The 22,168-nt window shown below is 44.2% G+C and overlaps 1 protein-coding gene across 1 annotated transcript in view; it reads right to left on the minus strand.

Annotated features, from left to right (window-relative positions):
- The window catches only part of sez6b (seizure related 6 homolog b), a 487,030-nt gene that overhangs the window by 32,357 nt on the left and 432,505 nt on the right, over positions 1 to 22,168 (minus strand). The window contains exon 10 of the mRNA XM_068009887.1: positions 15,044 to 15,238. Within this exon, the coding sequence (XP_067865988.1) occupies positions 15,044 to 15,238 (195 nt within the window). The remainder of the gene's footprint in view (positions 1 to 15,043; positions 15,239 to 22,168) is intronic.

The following is a 22,168-nucleotide window of genomic DNA, read 5'->3' on the forward strand; positions in this document are numbered from 1 at the left end:
ACGTCCAGTTCACGATGAAAATTGCCCCAAGTGCCCTGACTATCAGCATCAAACACTCCGCATGGGATAAGACAGAGATGTACTCCCCACTATACTGCCCCAACAACATACTGCTGTCTCAACCTCAGGCAAGCACCAGGAGGCTTATCACGCCAGGGTGATGCAGTAATCGTGAATATGCTGAAAAGTATTGGCCTTTTCAGTTTCTGATTAAACTGTGCAAGCCTGTGGGGTTAGATCTTGCACCATACAGCAAAGCTGACTGTTGCTGAGTCACTGCTGGACCTCCCAGTGGGAAACCTTGGAGTCATTTGAGAAACTGCTGGCGACTGTGATGGGGACATTGTAGCTTTTTACTACAAAAAGGAATTATGACGGACTGAATATATATTTAATGATACTAAGTTGGCATACAATGAAATATTTTATTAGCATTAAAGGACAGAAAGTTTCATCACACTCTGGGAGTTGAGGGTGGGCCACAGGAGACAGCATATCCAACTGAAACAGTGGCCAGGTGATCTCATCCCAGCCTTTTTCCAATGCTTCACTTGAACTGACTATGAGGAGGGAGGACTGAATTGCTAGGTTATGTTACTTCCCACCTACTTGCAATGAGATCATACGTCCATACGAATTAGGAGCAGAAGTAGGCCACTCAGCCTCTTGAGCTCGCTCCGCCACCCAACAAGACCATCTCTGACTCGAATTCAAACTCCCATCTACCCCGACAATCTTTGATTCCCTTGCCTAACAAGAATCTATCTACCTCCGCCTTAAAAATATTCAATGACCCCACCTCCACCACCTTCTGAAGCAGAAAGTTCCAAAGTCACACAACTCTCTGAGAGAAAAAATTTCTCCTCATCTCTGTCCTAAAAGGGTGACCCCTAATTTTAAAACAGTGCCCCTTATGTTCTGGACTCACCCACAAGAGGAAACATCCTTTCCACATTCACCTTGTCAAGACCGTTCAGGATTTTATATACTTCAATCAAGTCTCCCCTCACTCTTCTAAACTCCAGTGAAAACAAGCCCAGTCCGTTCAAACCTTTCCTCATAAGACAAACTGTTCATTCCAGGTATCAATCTAGTAAACCTCCTCTGAACTACCTCCAAAAGCATTGACATCCTTCCTTAAATAAGGAGACCAAAACTGCACACAGTATTCGAGATGTGGTCTCACCAATGCCCTGTATAACTGAAGCATAACATCCTTACTGTTATTTTCAATTCCTCTCGTAATAAAGGATAGCATTCCATTAGCCTTCTTTATTACTTGCTGTACCTGCATACTAACTTTTTGTGACTCATACACTAGAACATCTAGATCCCTCTGCACCTCAGAATTCTGCAGTCATTCTCCGTTTAAGTAAGAACAAAGAACAAAGAACAAAGAACAGTACAGCACAGGAACAGGCCATTCGGCCTTCCAAGCCTGCGCCGATCTTGATGCCTGCCTAAACTAAAACCTTCTGCACTTCCGGGGACCGTATCCCTCTATTCCCATGCTATTCATGTATTTGTCAAGATGCCTCTTAAACGTCGCTATCGTACCTGCTTCCACCACCTCCCCCGGCAGCAAGTTCCAGACACTCACCACCCTCTGTGTAAAGAACTTGCCTTGCACATTCCCTCTAAACTTTGCCCCTCGCACCTTAAACCTCTGTCCCCTAGTAACTGACTCTTCCACCCTGGGAAAAAGCTTCTGACTATCCAAGTAATACTCTGCTTTTTTATTCTTCCTGCCAAAGTGAACAACTTCACATTTTCCCACATTATATTCCAGCTGCCAGATTTTTGTCCACTCACTCAACTTATCTATCTCCCAGCCTAGTTCACTTCAGCTAGCTCAGCTTTCATGAGATGGGGAACTCAATAAATGGAGAAGCACAGGAACACAAAGCTGTGGGCTGCTAATCTCAGCGTATCATAAACAATGCATTACTGGGCTACTTCACGTTGGTTCCTACTCTAAAGTAAACTGTCGCCAATGCAGCACAAAGATCCCTCAGAGTAGTAGCATTTCAATGACTGTGGGGTAAAACCAACATCCAAAAAGCACGAAGCATGGCCAGCTCCCATCTGGGTCTCGAAATATTCTTGGTCTTATTAGTTCCCATTTTGTCAGAAGTCACTTTCCAGAGCATTAAAGTTGCTTTATGCTGCATCACTTTTGAACACGCTCATTTGTTTTGTTTTTATAATACATAGCTAGTGGCTGATAACATCATCTGCTAATATACAGCTTATTGTTTGCTTAAAACAAAGATTTTGTCCATAACGTTGCAACTCTGTGTTTATCTGAGAGATTCAGTCATTAGGTTCTGGTGATCTGCTTTGTAGCCTTCATTGCAATTCTCATTTCCCCTTCACACAATTGGCTCTTGCACTGCATCATATTGAGTGTAGATGGTGCTGCAGTTCATAATGTACTAAAGATTTTTTTGTTAGTAGAAATAGCTTTCAGTCCAAATCTTAGCAACTGTGAATTAAAGGCTTGCCACGTAAATGGCTGTATTTGATGATTTGATGTCAGCAACATTTGGCTCTTGACAAGTAAGAATGTGGAAGGCAGCCTGACTAAGGAGCCAGTACAAGAATATCCCAGTCCATGTGAAGTCATTATACAAACTTGCTGTCGACGTGTTCACTGGATTGTGAAAAATGATGGCATAAGATAGTTTTAATCACTATTTATTAGTGACAAATTCCAAAAGCCAGTCAGCAAATAAGGACTTCTAAATTTGGCAACAGAAAATGGCTGTTCGCATTTACCCGGTATTGACAAACCAATCCTCGGATTCTACTTGCAGCAGACGGTAGTCAATAGTTACCCTGTGCACCAGATTTTGGAAAATATCACACTTGGCTCATATCTTTGTTATGCGAATACATCTGTTATTCGAATAGGTTGAAAAGGTTTCCCATTTGTTGGCAAGATCCAACCACTCAACAAAGAAATAAACGTGAATGGGTGAAAAACGAAGGGACTTTATCTTAATTACCATATCTGATCCATAATGTACATTTTCCACGGCACTGTTCAGGTGTGCTCATGGTGAGTTGAAGGATACATACTACAGTGGGGAAACAGAATGGGTCTGGATGGGGCAGCGGTGGGGGGTTGAGAGCATTTCAGGGGGATTGGGTTTGGGAACACTTGGGGAAGTTAGAGGGCTGGGATCACCAAATGGGTCAGATGTAGGACCACTTGAGGGAGGGGAGGTCTGTAGGTTTGGAAGCGTTAGTCTGGGATTGGGATCTGTGGCTGCCAGCACTGGCAGTGAGGGGGAGGAGTGGTAATGTTGTGTTGATAATGCGCAGGAAGAGAGAGATCGCGCAGGAAGAGAGAGATCGCGCAGGAAGAGAGAGATCGCGCAGGAAGAGAGAGATCGCGCGGGAAAAGAGAGAGATCGCGCGGGAAGAGAGAGATCGCGCGGGAAGAGAGAGATCGCGCGGGAAGAGAGAGATCGCGCGGGAAAAGAGAGAGATCGCGCGGGAAAAGAGAGAGATCGCGCGGGAAAAGAGAGAGATCGCGCGGGAAGAGAGAGATCGCGCGGGAAGAGAGAGATCGCGCGGGAAGAGAGAGATCGCGCGGGAAGAGAGAGATCGCGCGGGAAGAGAGAGATCGCGCGGGAAGAGAGAGATCGCGCGGGAAAACAGAGATCGCGCGGGAAGAGAGAGAGATCGCGCGGGAAAAGAGAGATCGCGCGGGAAGAGAGAGATCGCGCGGGAAGAGAGAGATCGCGCGGGAAAAGAGAGATCGCGCGGGAAAAGAGAGATCGCGCGGGAAAAGAGAGATCGCGCGGGAAAAGAGAGATCGCGCGGGAAGAGAGAGATCGCGCAGGGGAGAGACAATGATTGCGTGGGTGGGAGAGATCATGTGGGTAGGGGGAGAGAGAGATAGAATGCACGGGGCAGCGGGCTGTAGCTTGCAGCAGGTTTGTTTTAGGGGCTGGGATAACACTCCTGTTCCTCCTGGCCCACAAGCAGAGCTGGAACAGGACTTTCCTGCTGGATAGGAACATGGAAACAAAGGACTTAGGAGCAGGAGTAGGCCATTCAGCCCTTCGAGCCTGCTCCACCATTCAATAAGATCATGGCTGATCTGGTTGTGATTTCAAATCCACTTTCCTTTCTGCTCCCCATAACCCTTGACTCCCTTGTCTATCAAAAATCTATCTAACTCAGCATTGAATAAATTCCATGACCCAGCCTCCATTGCTTTCTGCGGAAGAGAACTCCACAGACCAACGACCTTTTCAGAAAAAAAAATTCTGCTCATCTCTGTCTCAAAAGGGAGACCTCTTATTCTTAAACTGTGTTCCCTAGTTCTAGTCTCACCCACAAGAAGAAACATCCTCCCAGTATCCATCCTATCAACTCCCCTCAGGATCTTCTATGTTTCAATCAGATCACTTTTCATTCTTAATTCCAATGGGTATAGGCGCAACCTGTTCTTCATAAGATAAGCCCTTCATCCCCAGAATTAGTCAACATTCTCTGAGCTGTTTCTAACACAATTATATCCTTTTTCAAATAAGGAGACCAAAACTGTACATTGTATTCCAGATGTAGTCTTACCAAGGTCTTGTACAGCTGCAGTAAAACTTCTCGACTTTTATACTCGATTCTCCTTGCAATAAACACCAACATTCCATTTGCCTTCCTAATCACTTGCTGTACATGCATACTTTTGTGATTCATGTACCAGGACATCCAGATCTCTCTGTACCACCGAGTTCTGCATACTCTCTCCATTTAAGTAGTATACAGCTTTTCTATTCTTCCTGACAAAGTGGACAAGTTCACATTTTCCCACAGTATACTCCATCTGCCAGATTTTTGCCAACTCACTTAACCTATCTATATCCTTTTGTAGACTCTTTCCCTCTTTTTGACAACTTACTTTCCTTCTTATCTTGGGGTTACAACTAGGTGAGAAAGGGGTCTAGGGTTCCCTCTCAGTCTTCACTTGGTCTTACCACAACGAGGTTTTATTTTTTAACACACCGTTTTTTTTTTGCTCCCTCTTAGTAAATTCTTGTTCACTGCTTTCCAATTGTAAGGCAAAGAAACCAGCCAAACAGGTTGTCTTGGGTTTAAAGAAGAAAGGTTGAACTTTATTAAACTTAAACTCTAATTCGGTTAATGCCTATGGATACGCGATGTGCCCACGCATAAACACACATGCAGATAGAGACAGAAAACAGCAGAAGAAATAAAGTGGAAAAGTTTGAGGCAATATTTGAAGATGGTTTTGGTTACTGTTCTTCGAACTCACTGTAGAGTCCTTGATTGTAGGTACATCTTGCTTTTCGTTGGGGCCCAGTATTCTTCTTAAATTTTGTTCGATGTAGGAGACTTTTCCCTCTTGAGGTTCACATCTTCAGTGAATTTGGAGTTCCATGAGAAAGAAATGGGAGCAGACAGGAGAGGTCTTTACAGTCCAGGATTAAACAATTCCTCTCTCAAACTGTCTGTACAATTAAAAAAAACTCAGGTTGTCCAGCAGGTTAGTCATGTGACAAGCTGGTTTGACCACGTCTGTTTGTGGATTTGGGCATCTTAGTAGTCATCCTGGAATGTGAGCTTCCTCACCTTTAATGTCTGGTGATCAAAGTCCATTTTGGGTTGAATGTGTCAGGGAATGGTCCATTGTCTCCACAAGCACTGTCTATTAGAATGTAAATGTTTTTTCCAGCCATGGCTGATCTTTTTAACCAGTCATTTCCTTGCTCCAGCAATAGTTCAAAATCAATGTTCATATGACAAAATTAATATGCCTCATTCTAGGCAGGTGAGGGTCTGGATGACACCTCCACAGCCAGCAGAATGAAATGCGATTTTTAAAAAGAGCATTTCATTAAAAGGGTAGGGAGATATACTGGAGAAAAACAAGCGTCTCTCTCTCTCATTCATTCACATTCATTTATAAATCCTAAAACTTATTACAGCCTGTCTTTTCTTGGTGTCAGTAGTACTTTAACTACCCCCTTTTTGGCATCCTAATAAACATGTGGTCCTTTGGGGAGGTTTTTCTTCAGTTTGTCCATTTTCATGACTGCCTAGCGTCTTTGTTCCTATTGAGGTCTGCAAAGGGGGGTGGGGGTAGATTTAATTAGCCCTAAGATGGAATTTTTTTTCCCTCAGGGGAGTGAGTAGTGGGTGGGTCTATTCTAAACTCTCTTTCAGTGCTTTGCTGAGTCATGCAAAGGCTTTTGACTTCAGGGGATGGTGGTTCTCTTTTTTTCAGACTGTGGGGGAGGATTCTTTGCTAATCTCCCCTTTGTCCTCTAGGACACTCCTGCCTGCAGGTATTTGTGTAGACTCTACTGCACTCCCCTGTGGCACTTCGACTAGGTGAGGCATCACCCTCACAGTTTATCTGCCCCCTGTCTCTGCAGATTCCTGTAAATGCTGTTAGCAGCTCTGGTGGGGTGCTTCTAGTGTCTGCATGTACATAGGAGACTGTGGGGTCTAACTTTTCACCTTTTTCAGGGTTGTTTGACTGGATAGTAGGGGTTTTCATCAGGGATTCCTCCCAGACTTCCTTTAACCTGCCCTCTTGGTCGCTTTTTCCCCTTCCCTTTCTATCCTTTTGCCAGGCTTGTGCCTGCCTGTCCCCTTTTGTTCATGGCAGGGGTCCCTTACAGTTCACCAGCCCTCTGCTGGAGGGTCCTCCTAACACCAGTACAGGACTTAGGGGTGCAAGTTTCACTGTAAGTTGGGGTTTCCCCTTAACCTGGCACATGTGACAACTCCTGCAGTACTCCACCACATCTTTGTGGAATTTTGGCCAGTCAAACTTCTGTCTTATGCGGGCTTTGGTCTTTGGTATATGGGCATGTACAACCACTGTAGTTTCGTGGGCCCTTCTTAATATTTCTCTCCGGTTCCTCTGCAGCACCATTAACTGGTGAACTACTGTCCACTCCTTGCTCACAGGTCTGAGAGGAGAACTCCATTTTCTCATCAGTACCTCATTCTTTAAATAATAGCAATCAGGGACTCTCTCTGCTTCAATTTCAGATTGGGCAGTCTGTGCTAACTCTCACAAGACTGGGTCAGCTCGCTGAGCCTCAGCTAGATGGGATTTATTTAACTCATTCCCTGGGTCTTCTAAATTTCCAAAGAAAGTCTCAGATAGACCTCATGGCCATCTGCCTGCAGTGCCAATTAAGTCTCTTCTGGGGGAGCTGGTTTGATCATGGCCTGATCCACTACACATTCAGGGAAACTGCAGGGGACCATCTCCTGCCGCTGCCCTGTCTCTCTGACCTCCTGCAGTCTTTCTTTCACTATTAGGGGGTGGGGGCTACCACCTTCACCCCCGCCAGATCATTACCTAGGAGCAGGTCAACCCCGTCCAAAGGTAAACTGGGGAGAATCCCTACGGTCACTGGTCCCGAAACTAGGTCGCACTCCAGGTACACCTAGTGTACAGGTACAGGCATACACTGCCCTCCAATACCATTCACCACCATTCTGGTGTTCACTGCCCTCTCTGGGGGAAAGGTCAGGCCTTTTCCCAGTAAAAGGGATCTGGTGGCCCCTCTGTCTCTGAGAATTACTATGGGCTTGCTTGCCCCACTCGAGGGGTATGGGATTACTTTCCCTTCAGACACAAAACCCTGATAACCTTCAGGAACAGTATTAAATTTTCCTGCACTTGCGGTAATAAACTTCCTGGGTTGCACTCTTACGACAGTTAAAGCTACAGCTTGCTCTGTTGTGCTCTCCTCCAGGATTCCTTCTTCACTGAGCGTGAGTGCTGTGAGTGCCCTGACTAACCCTACAGGTTTTTCCTTTAATTTCCAGCAGTCAGCTTTTAGATGACCTGCTTTATTATAATGGAAGCACACAGGTCTCTGGGTCTCACACCTGCTCACAGCACCATCCTTTTTGGCTGGTGGAGGGCCCCCTGTGTCTCCTGCTTCCTTTCGCTCCCAGGACTGCTTGGGCTCCTAGCACCTTTCCATCCTTTGTTCTTTTTGGATTTGTGGGGGTGACTAAGAAAGGTTTTCCTCTGGGAAACCGACCTATAAATTAAAGCAAACTCATCAGCCAGAACTGCTCTCTGAACCCACATGTGCCTTTATGGACAGTGGGAGGGAGTATTTAAATTCCTCTAACAGAATTACTTCTCTGAGACTCTCATAGCTGAGCTGTACTTTAAGAGCCCTCAGCCACTGGTCAAAAGCCAGCTGCTTACTTCTTTCAAACTCTAGATAAGTTTGAGTAGCTTGCTTCGTGTGGGTTCCAAACTTTTGGCGACAGGCTTCGGGTACTAATTCATATGCCCTGAGGATAGAATTTTTTTGTTTGTTCATAATTCAATGAACTCTCATCTGGCAACAGGGAATAAACCTCACGGGCTTTTCCAGTCAGCTTGCTTTGTAATAAAAGAGGCCAAGTCTCAGCTGGCCATTTTAGCTGCCTTGCTAGTTTCTCAAAAGACACAAAAAACACCTCCACATCTTCCTCATTGAATTCTGGGATTAGTTGAGCTAGTTTTAACAATTTTTTACCCAGCCCTGAATTATGATCCTCCATATTAGCCATGCTTTCACTGGGGTTACTCTGTCGCCCCCTAGTTAACTCAAGCTGCTTCAGCTCTCTTCCTTCACATTCTTTCTGGAAGGTCCTTTCTCTCTCTCTCTCTCCTGCCTCTCTTTGTCTTCAGTTCCTTCTGGAAGGCTCTTTCTTTCTTTCTCCCCTGTCTCTCTCTTTCTCTTGTTCTTTCTAATGCCTTTCTTTTTCTTCACGTTCCTTCTGGAAAGTCTCTTTCTCTCTCTCCTCTAATTCAAGTTTCCTCTGTTCCAATTGTACCTTTGCTAGCAGTACCCTGTCTGGGTCTACTTCTAACCCTGTTTCTGCTTCTTCAGATTCAAGGGAAAAATAGTTGGCCACAAGCCTTAGGAGTTCAGACTTCCTAGCCTTGCCATGTACAGTGATCCCACACTGCTCAGCCAATTTTCTCAACTCCTCCATAGACAGTGTTTTTAACTTATCTCAAGTTACTTCACTCTGACTTGGAGAGTTACTGGCTTCAGTCGGAGACATGTTAGTATTCTAGCACACACAACCACAAGAAAACCTGTATTGAAATCTTGCTCTTTTTCGATGGGGAACAATTTGGCTTCCCACTTCCAATTTCTTTCGTTTGTCTGTGGGTAAAATCCAGGACTGTAGCCCCCAAATTTCTGTTATGAGCAGGTGAGAAAGGGGTCTAGATTTCCCTCTCAGCCTTCACTGGTCTTACCACAACAGAGTTTTATTTTTTAACACATCATTTTTTTTGCTCCCCCTTGTAAGGCAAAGAAACCAGCCAAACAGGTTTTCTTAGGTTTAAAGTAGAAAGGTTGAACTTTATTAAACTTAAACTCTAATTTGGTTAATGCCTATGGATACACGATGCACCCACGCTAGCGTGCATATGTGACAAACACACATGCAGAAAGAGACAGAAAACAGCAGAAGAAATAAAATGGAAATGTTTGAGGCAATATCTGAAGATGGTTTTGGTTACTGTTCTTCGAACTCACTGTAGAGTCCTTGATTGTAGGTACATCTTGCTTTTCGTTGGGGCCCAATATTCTTCTTAATTCTTATTTGCTGGAGGAGACTTTCTCTCTTGGGGTTCATGTTTCTTCAGTGGATTTGGAGTTCCATGAGAAAGAGATGGGAGCAGACAGGGGAGGCTGTGGTGAACCAGCCAGGAGAGGTCTTTACAGTCCAGGAACAAACAGTCTCTCTCTCAAACTGTCTGCACAATTCAAAAAAACTCAGGTTGTCCAGCAGGTTGGTCATGTGATGAGCTGGTTTGACCATGTCTGTCTGTGGATTCGGCCATCTTAGTAGTCATCCTGGAATGTGAGCTTCCTCACCTTCAATGTCTGGTGATCAAAGTCCATTGTCGGTTGAATGCGTCAGGGAATGGTCCTTTGTCTCCACAAGCACTGTCTATTAGTATGTAAATGTTTTTTCCAGCCATGGCTGATCTGCTTAACAAGTAATTCCCTTGCTCCAGCAATAGTTTAAAATCAATACAAGAAATGCTGGAAATACTCAGCAGAGTATCCTTCCTCTTAGCTAAGCAGTCCTTTATCCATGCTAATAAGTTACCCCCAACACCATGTGCTCTTATTTTGTGTAGAACCTTTGATGTGGCACCTTATCAAATGCTGAGCATTTCCAGCATTTCTTGTTTTTATTTCAGATTTCCAGAATCAGCAGTATTTTGCTTTTATTTTGGAGTTTAAAATCAATGTTCATATGACAAAATTAATATACCTCATTCTTGGCAGGTGGGGGTCTGCCTGACACTTGGTGTCATTGGCAAATTTAGCAACCATACATTCAGTCCCTTCATCCAAGTCATTGATATGAATTGTAAATAGTTGAGGACCCAGCTCTGATCCCTGTGGAACTCCACTCATTACATCTTGCCAACCTGAAAAAGACCCATTTATTCCTACTGTCTGCTTCCTTTTAGCCAACCAGTTCTTTATTCTTGCTAATATGTTACCCCCTACACCATGCACTTTTATTTTGTGTAGTAACCTTTGATGTGGCACCTTATCAAATGCCTTCTGGAAATCCAAGTACACAACATCTACATGTTTCCCTTTATCCACCTTGCTTATTACTTTCTCGAAGAACTCTAATAAATTAGTTAAGCACGATTTCCCTTTCACAAAACCATGTTGACTCTGAGTGATCTCATTATGATTTTCTAAGTATTTTCCAGGCTACCTTTGCCAATCTGATTCGCCCAATCTGCATGTAGATTAAAGTCACCCATGACTATTGCAGTACCTTTCTTACACACCCCATTTATTTCTCCCTGTATACTCTGTCCTACAATGTAGCAACCATTAGGGGGCCTATAAACTACTCCCACAAGTGACCTTTTATCATTCCTATTTCTTATCTCTACCCAAACTGTTTCTACATTTAGCTCTTCCAAGCTAAGGTCATCTCTCGCTACTGTACTAATGATACTGTTAATTAACAGAGCTACCCACCACCTTCTCCTAGCTTCCTGTCTTTTTGAAATGTCGAACACCCTTTAATATTCAGGTCCTAGCCTTGGGTCACCTTGCAACCATCTCTTTGTTACGGCCATGATGTCATACATATTTATTTCTAACTGTGCTAACAATTCATCTATTTTTTTAAATGAATGCTGCATACATTCAGATACAGAGCCTTTAACTCTCTCTTTTTACCATTTCTGCAATCTTTGGCTTTATCTGCTGGTGTAGTCTTATGTTTGTACGCTCTGTCCATTCCTGCCACACTCTGGTTATCATTACCCAAATTAGTACCCTGCTTGATTACCTTGTTGTTTCCCTTTGATTTGCCACATCACCTCTCACATGATTCTTTCCCCCTACGATTTAGTTTAAAGCCCTCTCTACCACCCTAGTTATATGACTTGCCAGAACACTGGCCCCAGCACAGTTCAGGTGAAGACCATCCGAATGCTACAGCTCCCATTTTCCCCAGTACTGGTGCCAGTGCCCCATGAATCAAAACCCATTTCTACCACACCAGTCTTTGAGCTACGCATTCACCTCTCTAATCTTATTTACCCTATGCCAATTTGCTCATGGCTCAGGTAATAATCCAGAGAGTATTACCTTTGAAGTTCTGCTTTTTAATTTAGCCTCTAGCTGCTCATACTCCAAATGCAGAACCTCTTTCCTAGTCCTACCTATGTTGTTGGTACCCAAGTGGACCAGGACAACTGGATCCTCCCCCTCCCACTGCAAATTTCTCTCCAATACAGAGCAGATGTCCGGAACCCTGGCACTGGGCAGGCAACACAGTATTATGGACTCTCGCTCTTGGCCACAGAGAACTGTGTCTATCCCCTTGACTATACTATCTCCTACTTCCACTACATTCCTATTTACTCCCCGTGCTTGAATAGCTTCTTGTACCACAGTGCCATGGTCAGTTTGCTCATCCACCTTGCAGCCCTCACTCTCATCCAAACAAGCTGAAAGAACCTCAAACCTGTTGGACAGCTGCAAAGGCCAAGGCTCCTCCACTTTTGCCTTCTTGATCCCCTTACCTGCCTCACTCAGAGCCGCACCTTCCTGTTCTTGACCACTGACCAAATCAGAAGACCTTATCCTAAGGGGTGTGACTGCCTTCTGGAACAAAGTATCCTGGTAGCTTTCCCCCTCTATGATACATCGCAGTGTCTGTAACTTGGCCTCCAGCTCATCAACTGAGCCAAAGCTGCTTGAGCCGTAGACACTTACTGCAGACATGGTTGCTGTGGATCACACTGGTGTCGACGAGCTTCCACATACTGCAGCGGCAACACATCACATGCCCTGCCATCCTTATTGTGTTCCAATTAACTAAATAATTATTTTCTTAATTAATTTTTAAATTAATGCCTCTTCTCACCAACACTCACAGTACTAATTTAAACCTTGGTAATACAATAAACCTTACCACTTAAAAATAAAACAAAACAGGAGTCTCCCCAACTTCTTAGTTCCCTTCTGCTTGCGTGTCTTACTTAATTATAAGGTAGCTACTTAAATTTTAATTTTACGTTTTTCTAATTGCCAACTATTTACACATGCACCCTCACAGTAGTATACTAACCTAGCTATTTACAGGTACTCTCAAATAGCAGTTATCTACCAACCAATCACCTTACAGCTTTCCTGTGATGTCACTGTTTGAGTCTTTTTTCAAACTCAGTCAGTATGTGCCGACTCCTGAAGCTCCCTTGCAGGTCTGGTTCTTCTCCGGTCCCTGAAGGTAAGTGTAGGCCCTGAGCCTCGCTCTGTATTTAGCTGCTCCCGCTGTTAGGTGCTCCCTCACAGGTCCGGTTTCTCTCCGCTCCCTGAAGTTAGTTGAAGGCCCCAAGCCTCGCTCTGTATTTATCCTGTCCTACTGTTAGGTACTCCCTTTCAGGATCCTGTTTCTTTCTACTCCCTGAAGGATCTGGCAATTCCCACCTCCCTTCAGCAGCTGGGTTTCCTTAGTCCTGGGAAACTCAGCCCGCAACCATTAACTTCAAATGGCTCCCAAAATTTGAGGAACAGAGCCTCAGTTAACTATTATAATCACTCACACGCCTCTCAAGATCAGGTTACTCAGACATCCCCAGAACCGCGCCAGTTAAGTCAGAAATCGGCATGTTGCTGGCGGGTTGGGGCAGATTTCATATTTTTACTAATTTAATCCTCTCTTGTCATGGGAAGGTCACAATTTCTCCCCAAGAAGTTAGCAACTTCATGTAGTTTGATAAAACCTGGCTCTACCTGTCCAAAATTTCTCTTGACTCCTCCTCTGGGTGTTAGGCTCCTTACCCAACATCCAATCTTGGATGAGCTGCAATTTTCTCCAGTTAAACATTGGGATGTCTGAAGCCATCATCTTTGATCATCACCACAAATTCTTTATCCTTGCCACCAATTCTATCCTCCGCCTGCCGCCAACCACTGCCACAGGCTGGACAAGGCTGCTTGCATTCTTAACATCCTATTAGACCCTGAGCTGAGCGGTTGGCTCCAGGTCCTCTCCATCACAAATATCCAAAACTTCCATCTCTATCATTGTTCCCTGCTGCTCTACCTCAGCCAATCTGCTTTAGAAACCTGCATCCCTGACTATGCAGCCTCCAGACTCGGCTACTCCAAAGTGGTCCTGGACTGCCTCCCATTCCCCACCCTCTGTAAAATTCAGCACATCCAACACCCTGTACCCTCTATACTACCTTGCACACCACCCCTGTCCTCAACTATATGTGTCCCTCAATGCTTAATTTGAAATTCTCCTTTTTTGTGTGTTTAACACCTTTCATTGCCTCACCTGCCCCACCTCCAGCTCTGTAATTTCCTCCAGCCCTACAACCCCTGGCCACACACCAAACTTGCTGCTTCTCAGACTCTGCCATTTTGTGCACTCCCTCTTTCCTTTTGCCCACCTGCAACTTTAGCTACCAAGGCCCCATGCTCTGCAATTCCCTCTCTAATCCCCATGCCTCTTTGCCTCCCTCTCCTCCTTTAAGATACTTCATAAAACCCAATTCTTTGACGAAGCCTTTGACTCCCTCCTAATGGCTCCTTCTTTGGCTTGACACTTTTTAATTTGCTTACGTCTCTGTGAAGCACTTGGGGATGTTTTCCCATGTTAAGTGTGCTATTATATGTTACTGTTGCCACAGCCTCCCCCCTTCCCCAGGAAGTATCTGGCCTTTCTTTATTCAGTGATGTGCAGTGCCATCATGACTGAGACTGGGAGCCTGCTGCTTGGGGATTCAGTAGGAAGGCGTCCGTTCCCTGACACGCTGTTGTGCAACACATTCATAAAACATCCCAGTGCAGCAACCAAGGAAATATGCTTTAAATATGACTCAGCTAAATATATATATATATATATATATATATATACATATACGCCAAAAAATAAAGTTTGTGCATATTCACAAACTGAATCATTTCTTGTATGATATATAACAAGTGTTTAAAATGATGTTGTCCTTACTTATTATTTTACATAATCACCACCAGGACTGCTATAACCATTACTTTGTGCCAACCTGGATGTGTGTGTGTGTCTGGCTTGTGCCTTGTGCAACTGTGACATATTAATTCAGTCTCCAGCTGAGGTCCCTGTCTCAGTTGTTCTTTTAACCTAAACGCACATGAGTTCATGTTATGTTGAATGGCTGTGGGCTGCGATCACAGTTTAGTTGGGATTTTACATAAGGATTGGGCTTTTCTCAAATCAAGAGGTAACGACTGAGAAAATAGCAGCCATAAAAGCACAAAGGCACTTACAAACTCATACATTTTCCAGTGGCAAAAAGATAAATGTGGAATTCTCTTAAATATATTCTCAGTACTGACATTTACAGCTCAGGAAGAATAAAGGATCATAGCCTACACTGTATAGTGGACCAGTATTGGAAATTTTCTGAGATAACCCTTTGATCCATATAAGTAAAGTAACCACATTATTATGGGATAGAAAGAAGGGAGAAGTCCAATAAATAACTCACTCTTCTCACATGTTGGGGGATCCCCACTCCACGACAAATCCCACTGGCACATAAGGATGTCTGTCCCTATGAGTTCGAATCCTGGGTAGCACTGGTATGTCACCACAGTTCCATGGACTAATTCAGGATGGGAAGCCGTTTTCCAACCATTCGGAATTTCTGGCACTTCTGGGCAGGTATCGTTTCTCAAAACCTCTGTGGAAGAAAGTAACCATGGTCACGTAGGGAATGACCTCCACCAAGCTAATAGCAATTTAGATTTAAGCAGTATCCAAAAAATGTGCAATAAAATGTTTGTCTAATTACATTTTTTTCATTATCAAGACGGCAGAGATAATGGGCCAGAATTTACCATAATCGGTGAACGAACGAGTGACACCCGCTGTGCACTAGATATTAAATGTGAAAAGACAAGGCTGTAACCTTTTGCATGCAAGTTGCTGCAAGTGGAACATCAAAACAGTGTGACGCCCTCTACAGGGCATCTGGGATCTGTGTGAACCAGCAAAGCAACCGTCTTTCTCCTTAACCAATCAGATTGAAGAGGCTCAATCGGGCTCTGGGTAGGAGGCCGCCGAGCACCTTCTTTGCCACTGGCAAGGTGGCACAGCAGATTGAAGACAATGGGCACGCCACACTCCACCCACCATTTTACAGGCCGTCCCACCTCCCAGCCTGTTGCCAAAGGGCTGGTGATATCCAGACGCATGTCTATGACGTCAGGATAGGAACTTCACACCATTCAATACAGGAGCCTGACCACGAAATGCCATTTTTAGCAGTTTATGGAGGAGCAGCGGATAACGGACAGCAAATTCCAGATTTTCACATTTAACAGCACATCTGTACTTGCCTGAATTTGCTGTCTGATTTGCACATAAATAATGGTAAGTACTATTAGCCTCGTTATTTTATTTTAAAGTCTGGCTCATTGTACCACATTTCTCATAGGTAATTAAAGTAACGTAATCAAGAACCAGAAATGAAACATTGAACCAATTTATCTACATCACAGATTAGGCACTGCAAGTTTTGTTGAAGCAAAATTCAATTTTATTTTTATATAATCCAGAAGTTTACCTTTGCTCTCGACTCAATGCAACACATCTATCCTTGATGATAACTACCCAAAGACTTGGGACAGAATTTTACGGCCCCCCACATTGAGCGGGTTGGTGGCCGGTGGGGGGGCAGGCATAACATTGAGTGGGGGTGGAGTGGAGGGGCCGTTTCCGACCCTCTCCCACCCGGCTGCAATTCTACACGGTGCTGCGGCAGCCAATCAACTGTCACTCAAGGGCCTTCTCCCACTGCCGCGGGTATTATATCCTCGGTGGCTGGACAGCAAAGGTCCCAAGAACCCTGCCTGGTAAAACCATGCGGCTTTCTTGTGGGCTTAGGTGGAGGCCCTCCTGATCGGGCACCTGTGTCCCATGGAGGGCTGCCCCCGAAGCCCCAACCGCCCCAACACATAACTCTCTAACACCCCCTCTCCCCCCCAACAACCTAATAAAATCCCGGGCCCTGGTGTGGCCCTAAAAACTTACCTGAGATCCGGCACCGTCCTTCCTCTTGCCTCCAATGGCTGGGTGTGTTCCCAGTAGTGACGACTGCTCCTGATAGCGCTGCTGGGACCAAGAGCTGCTGGCCTGTTGATTGGCCGGCAACTCCATTAGGCGGGACCACCTGCCTCAAGGAGGTTGAATTTCCGCCCAAGACCAATTAAGGGCCTGGGGAGCGAAAACTCCCAGCCTGGCGGCGGTGGGCTCGGCACCGACTTTTCAGCTGGTGGCCGGGGCCTCCCGCCCAAAGTAAAATTCCAGCCCTGGATTCTGATCGACTGTCTCATTTTAAATTACAAAAAATAACAGACAAGAGCTTCAAAGAGAATGGAAATAAATTAACACCTTTTATTTTACTGTGGATTTAATTAAGTTTCTTCTGACTTACCCAGAGCGGCCAACATGTCCATAATATCATATTCCACTGTGAGGGTCTTGAATTTACTTTAATTGGAAAAAGTTTGTTGTTTCGTGACTTCAATCTTGTTAGGCAATGCCACTATTTTTATACACCAAGTGAAAGTATTAGCAATGTCTAATTATCAGTGATTTGGGACAACCTATGAGTTACTGTTAACATTTTTAATACCAAGCTGTAGTGTCTCCATTTATCAGATCTCAACACTTAAGCTTAGAATTTCTGCTCAGGTAGCACTGACTCCAGGGTGTAATCTGAGCTGAGGGCATTGAGAGATTCCTCATGAGCTCCCTTCTCACCCATGCCACTTTATAACAGAAATTACATTGGGATATAATATGGGTGGTGGGTGTATGATAATTAAATGTAACTCATGGGAATCCATCTACAATGTCCTTCCCAACATTTCGATATTGGAAAAACTGGGTTCCAGGAATACTGGTGTTCAAAGAAAGACCTGGATTTATATAGTAGCTTTGCAACCTCAAGACTTCCCAAGATGCTTTACAGCCAATTTTTAAAATATATTTATTTGTTCTTGGGATGTGAGCATTGCTGGCAAGGCCATCCCTAATTGCCCTTGAGGTGGTGATGTGCTGCCTTCTTCAACTGCTACAGCCCATGTGGTGCGTGTACACCCACAGTGTCGTTAAGGAGGGAGTTTCCAGGATTTTGACCCAGCGACAGTGAAGGAACAGTGATATAGTTCCAAGTCGGGATGGTGTATGACTTGGAGGGTAACTTGCCGGTGGTGGTGTTCCCATGCATCTGCTGCTTTTGTCCTTCTAGGTGGTGCAGATCGTGGATTTGGAAAGTGCTGTCGAAGGAGCCTTTGTGAGTTGCTGTAGTGCATCTTGTAGGTGGTACACACTGCTGCCACTGTGCGTCAGTTGTGAAGGGAGTGAATGTTTAAGGTGGTGGATGGGATGCTGATCAAGCGGGCTGCTTTGTCTTGGATGGTGTTAGGCTTCTTGATTGTTGTTGGAGCTGCACTCATCCAGGCATGTGGAGAGTATTCCATCACACTCTTGACTTATGTCTTGTCGATGGTGGAGAGGGATTGGGGAGTCAAGAGGTGAGATACTCGTCATAGGATTCCCAGCCTCTGATCTGCTCTTGTTGCCACAGTATTTATATGGCTGGGGTCCAATTACGTTTCTGGTCAATGGTAACCCCCAGGATGCTGATGGTGGGGGAATCAGAGATGGTAAGTTGTTGAATGTCAAGGGGTATTGGTTAGATTTTCTCTTGTTTGAGATTGTCATTGCCTGGCACTTGTGTGGCGCAATGTCACTTGCCACTTATCAGCTCGAGTCTGAATTTTGCCCAGGTTTTGCTGCATGTGGGCATGGACTGCTTCAATATCTGAGGAGTTGCGAATGGTATTGAACACTGCAATCATCAGCAAACATCCCCACTTCTGACCTTATGTTGTAGGGAAGACCACATTGCCTCATGGATGCCCAGTTTTGAGCTGCTAGATCTGCTCTGAGTGTATCCCATTTGGCACAGTGGTAGGACCACACACCACAATGGAAGGTGTCCTCAGTGTGAAGACAGGACTGTCTCCACAAGGACTGTGTGATGGTCATTCCTAACAATACTGTCATAGGCAGACACACGTACAACAATTAGATTTGTGGGGACAAGGTCAAGCAGGTTTTTCCCTCATGTTGGTTCTCTCACCACCTGTCACAGGCCCAGTCTGGCAAATATGTCCTTCAGGTCTCGGCCAGCTCGGTCAGTAGTGATGCTAATGAGCTACTCTTGGTGACGGAGACTGAAGTCCCCTATCCAGAGTACATTCTGTGCTCTTGCTACCTTCAGTGCTTCTTCCGAGTGGTGTTCAACATGGAAGAGCACTGATTCATCAGCCGAGGGAGGGCAACAGGTGGTAATCAGCAGGAGGTTTCCTTGCCTTTGTTTGACCTGATGCCATGAGACGTCATGGGGTCTGGAGTCAATGTTGAGGACTCCCAGGGCCATTCCCTCCCGACTGTATAGCAGTGTGCACTACCTCAGGTGGGTCTGTCCTGTTCCTGGGACAGGACATACTCAGGGATGGTATTGGAGGTGTCTGGGAGATTGGCTATAATGTATGATTTGGTGAGTATGACTATGTCAGGCTCAACTAGTCTGTGGGACGGCTCTCCCAATTTTGGCACATGTCTCCAGATGTTGGTGAGGAGGACTTTGCAGTGTTGACTGGGGAGTGTGTGCATTTTTCATTTCCAGTGCCTAGGTCAATGCCGGGTGATCTGTCCCGTTTTATTCTTAATTAATCTTTCTGTAGTGGTTTGATACAACTGAGTGGCTTCATAGGCCATTTCAGAGGGCATTTAAGAGCCAACCACATTGCTGTGGATCTGGAGTAACATGTAGGCCAGACTGTATAACAAAGGCAGAATTCCTCCCCTGAAGGACATTAGTGAACCAGATGGGTTTTTATGACAATCTGGTAGTTTAATGATTATTATGGAGACCAGCATTTTATTAATTAATTGAATTTAAATTCCCCTAGTTGCCGTGCATATATCATATCTGCAGAGGATTAGTCCGGGCTTCTAGTTTACTAGTCCAGTAACATTATCACTATGCTACTGTCCCTTCGAGTACTCTCTTTTTGAGTTGTAGCTTCTGTTGCAATGTAGGAAATGCAGCAGCCGATTTGCATGCAGCAAAGTATCTATTTTAGTGATGTTGGTTAAAGGACAGATATTGTCCAGGACACCAGGGAGAACTCCCATTCTTTTCTTTTAAATATTTCCATGGGATTTTTTACATCCACCTATGTGAGTATTTGGGGCCTTGGTTTAATGGCTCCTCTGAAAGATGGCACTCGCTAAGTACTGCACTGGATTGTCAGTCTCGATTATGTGCTCAAGTCTCTGGAGTTCAACTGGCTCTGGATGTTGCAGGGGTGTTTAAAAATGAAAAGGTTTTATAAAGCCTGTACAGTAGATCATAGGGCTAAGGTGGCTTTTAAGAAGAAAAAAGTATTATTTTTACTTTGGACGCAGCTCACAGTCACTGGCTATGCTACAATGCAGCAGGCCTTTGAAGCTAGTCACACCGCTTTTTTTGGCTGTTCCCAATAAGGGTCCCACTTGGATGGCAGGGATTCCAAACAAAATTATGCCCATGATCCCAACCACATAAATTTCTTTAGGGTCTGGGACTTATCTTTTCTGTGAGCTGTAGTTCAAACCTGCTTTTCACCAGGTTTATGTCCAATCGGAAGAACTAGGACTCGACATCTACATCCCCTTTCCCCCTTGTATGGCTAACCATGTGTTCCTTTTTTTAAAACTACTGTTCCTAATCTTCATTTCCCCCACAAAAAATTTTTCTATACTAACACTGTAACATTACTTGACCACTTGAAGAGATTTTAGGCCATACTTGTGTGATATTTAATGCAGTTTCTACCTCATCAATTTGTTATTGTTCAAGTACCTCTCGTGTATAATTGGCTCCTAAATGTATCCTGCAATTTATGCGTGCGTTGTACAAGCTGTGAGATATTTTAACTTGCAGACTAATTATGCTCAATTAGCTGTTTAAGGCGCTCTAATGGTTACAATTCAATCTGGCTCAATTAACATTGCAATAATTAATCCGTTGATATGTAGGGCGAGTAGAATGAATGGTACTGTATTAGCAAAAGATGAATGTGCAATTTATGTGGTTGACTTTTTCTGGATCATATACTTCGGTAATGTATGTAGATGACTATTATTTCACTATTGCAGGCAAATTACTTCTAGCAAACTATATTTCACAAGAATTGACATCAAAGGGCAGTGTAATAAAAAGACAGTTGCCCTTTAATTTTGCACAGTGAGCACTGTTGCCCTTTATGTTGTTCACTGGCATGAGCTTGAAACCCAGGAGAGCTAAATTTCCTTTCAAGCTTTTAAAATGTATTTATTTTTGCAACATAATGGAGTCATGTTCAGTAAATATTTAAAGCCAGACACTACAAAAGAGCAGTGTAGGAGATGAGTATGCAAGCATGAAACACCTGCAGCATTTCCTGAATGCAAATGTTGTTTTTAAAAAAACCATCATACCCAGATTGCCATTGAAATGTATGAAATAGAGAACAGCAAAATAATTGAGAATGGGAAAGAATACATATGTACATCTAAGATATGGGTAACTAGTTTATCAAAACACTGTAGGGCAACTAAGAAGGGCTAGGGAGATCAGAAAGTCTGGTGCATAATTCACTCTTCTATGTTTTCTTGAGTGCCCATTGAGTCTGTTAACCAAAGCAGCAAATGAGGGAGCAACTAGTATGCCGCTGTGAACTATAATCTGGATTTTGGTGGGACGTTTGCACCACCTGTTCCCCAAGAGTGAATTTCACACAGCAGGCAGCTACCCTAATATAATCCTCAATATTCACTCTGGAAGAATGTGTGCTGACACTGAGCACATTAAAATCGACAAAGATAGCAAAGTGTAAGTGGCAGTTTTATTGTGCCTGCTGGCTAGTGCACAACATGAACTGACACTTATTGTTGCTCGAACAATGCACTAAAGTAATCAGATGTAGAAAGGCCTGGAGTGAAAGTGGACAATTTCCACTTAATATGTCACAAAAAAGCTCAATAGCAACTGTCTCAGATTGGAAATATGGGCGAAACTTCGATCAATTTTCATCTCCCATGTAACCGTATGTTTGACTAGTGCCAACAATGTCCTGGGAAAAGCAATGGGACATGAAAAGATGCACTTCATGCTCATGCTGAAGTGCATTGCAGATGGCTTGAAGCTCATGCAGATCATTTTTAAAGGTAACACATTGATAGTGAATGCTAAGGTTTCATTTGGAATAATCACTTTGAAGACATAAGAGAAGCTGGAAGGACAAAGATGCTAGGAAAGTCAAGTTGCAGAAGGTGCGTACTAATGAATGGGAGCATTGGCTCAGTTGGTAGCACTCTCTCCTCGGAGTCAGAAGGTTGTGGGTCCAAGATTCACTCCACAAGTTTGAGCGCATGATATATGCTGACACTCAGTGCAGTGCCGAATGAGTGTGCACTGTCAGAAGTACCGTCTTTTACATGAGACGTTAAACCGAAGGCCCTGTCTGCCCTCTCAGGTGAAAGTAAAAGATCTCATTGTACTATTTGGAAG

This window comes from Heterodontus francisci, chromosome 30, assembly GCF_036365525.1.
Source record: "Heterodontus francisci isolate sHetFra1 chromosome 30, sHetFra1.hap1, whole genome shotgun sequence".
NCBI lineage: Eukaryota > Metazoa > Chordata > Chondrichthyes > Heterodontiformes > Heterodontidae > Heterodontus > Heterodontus francisci.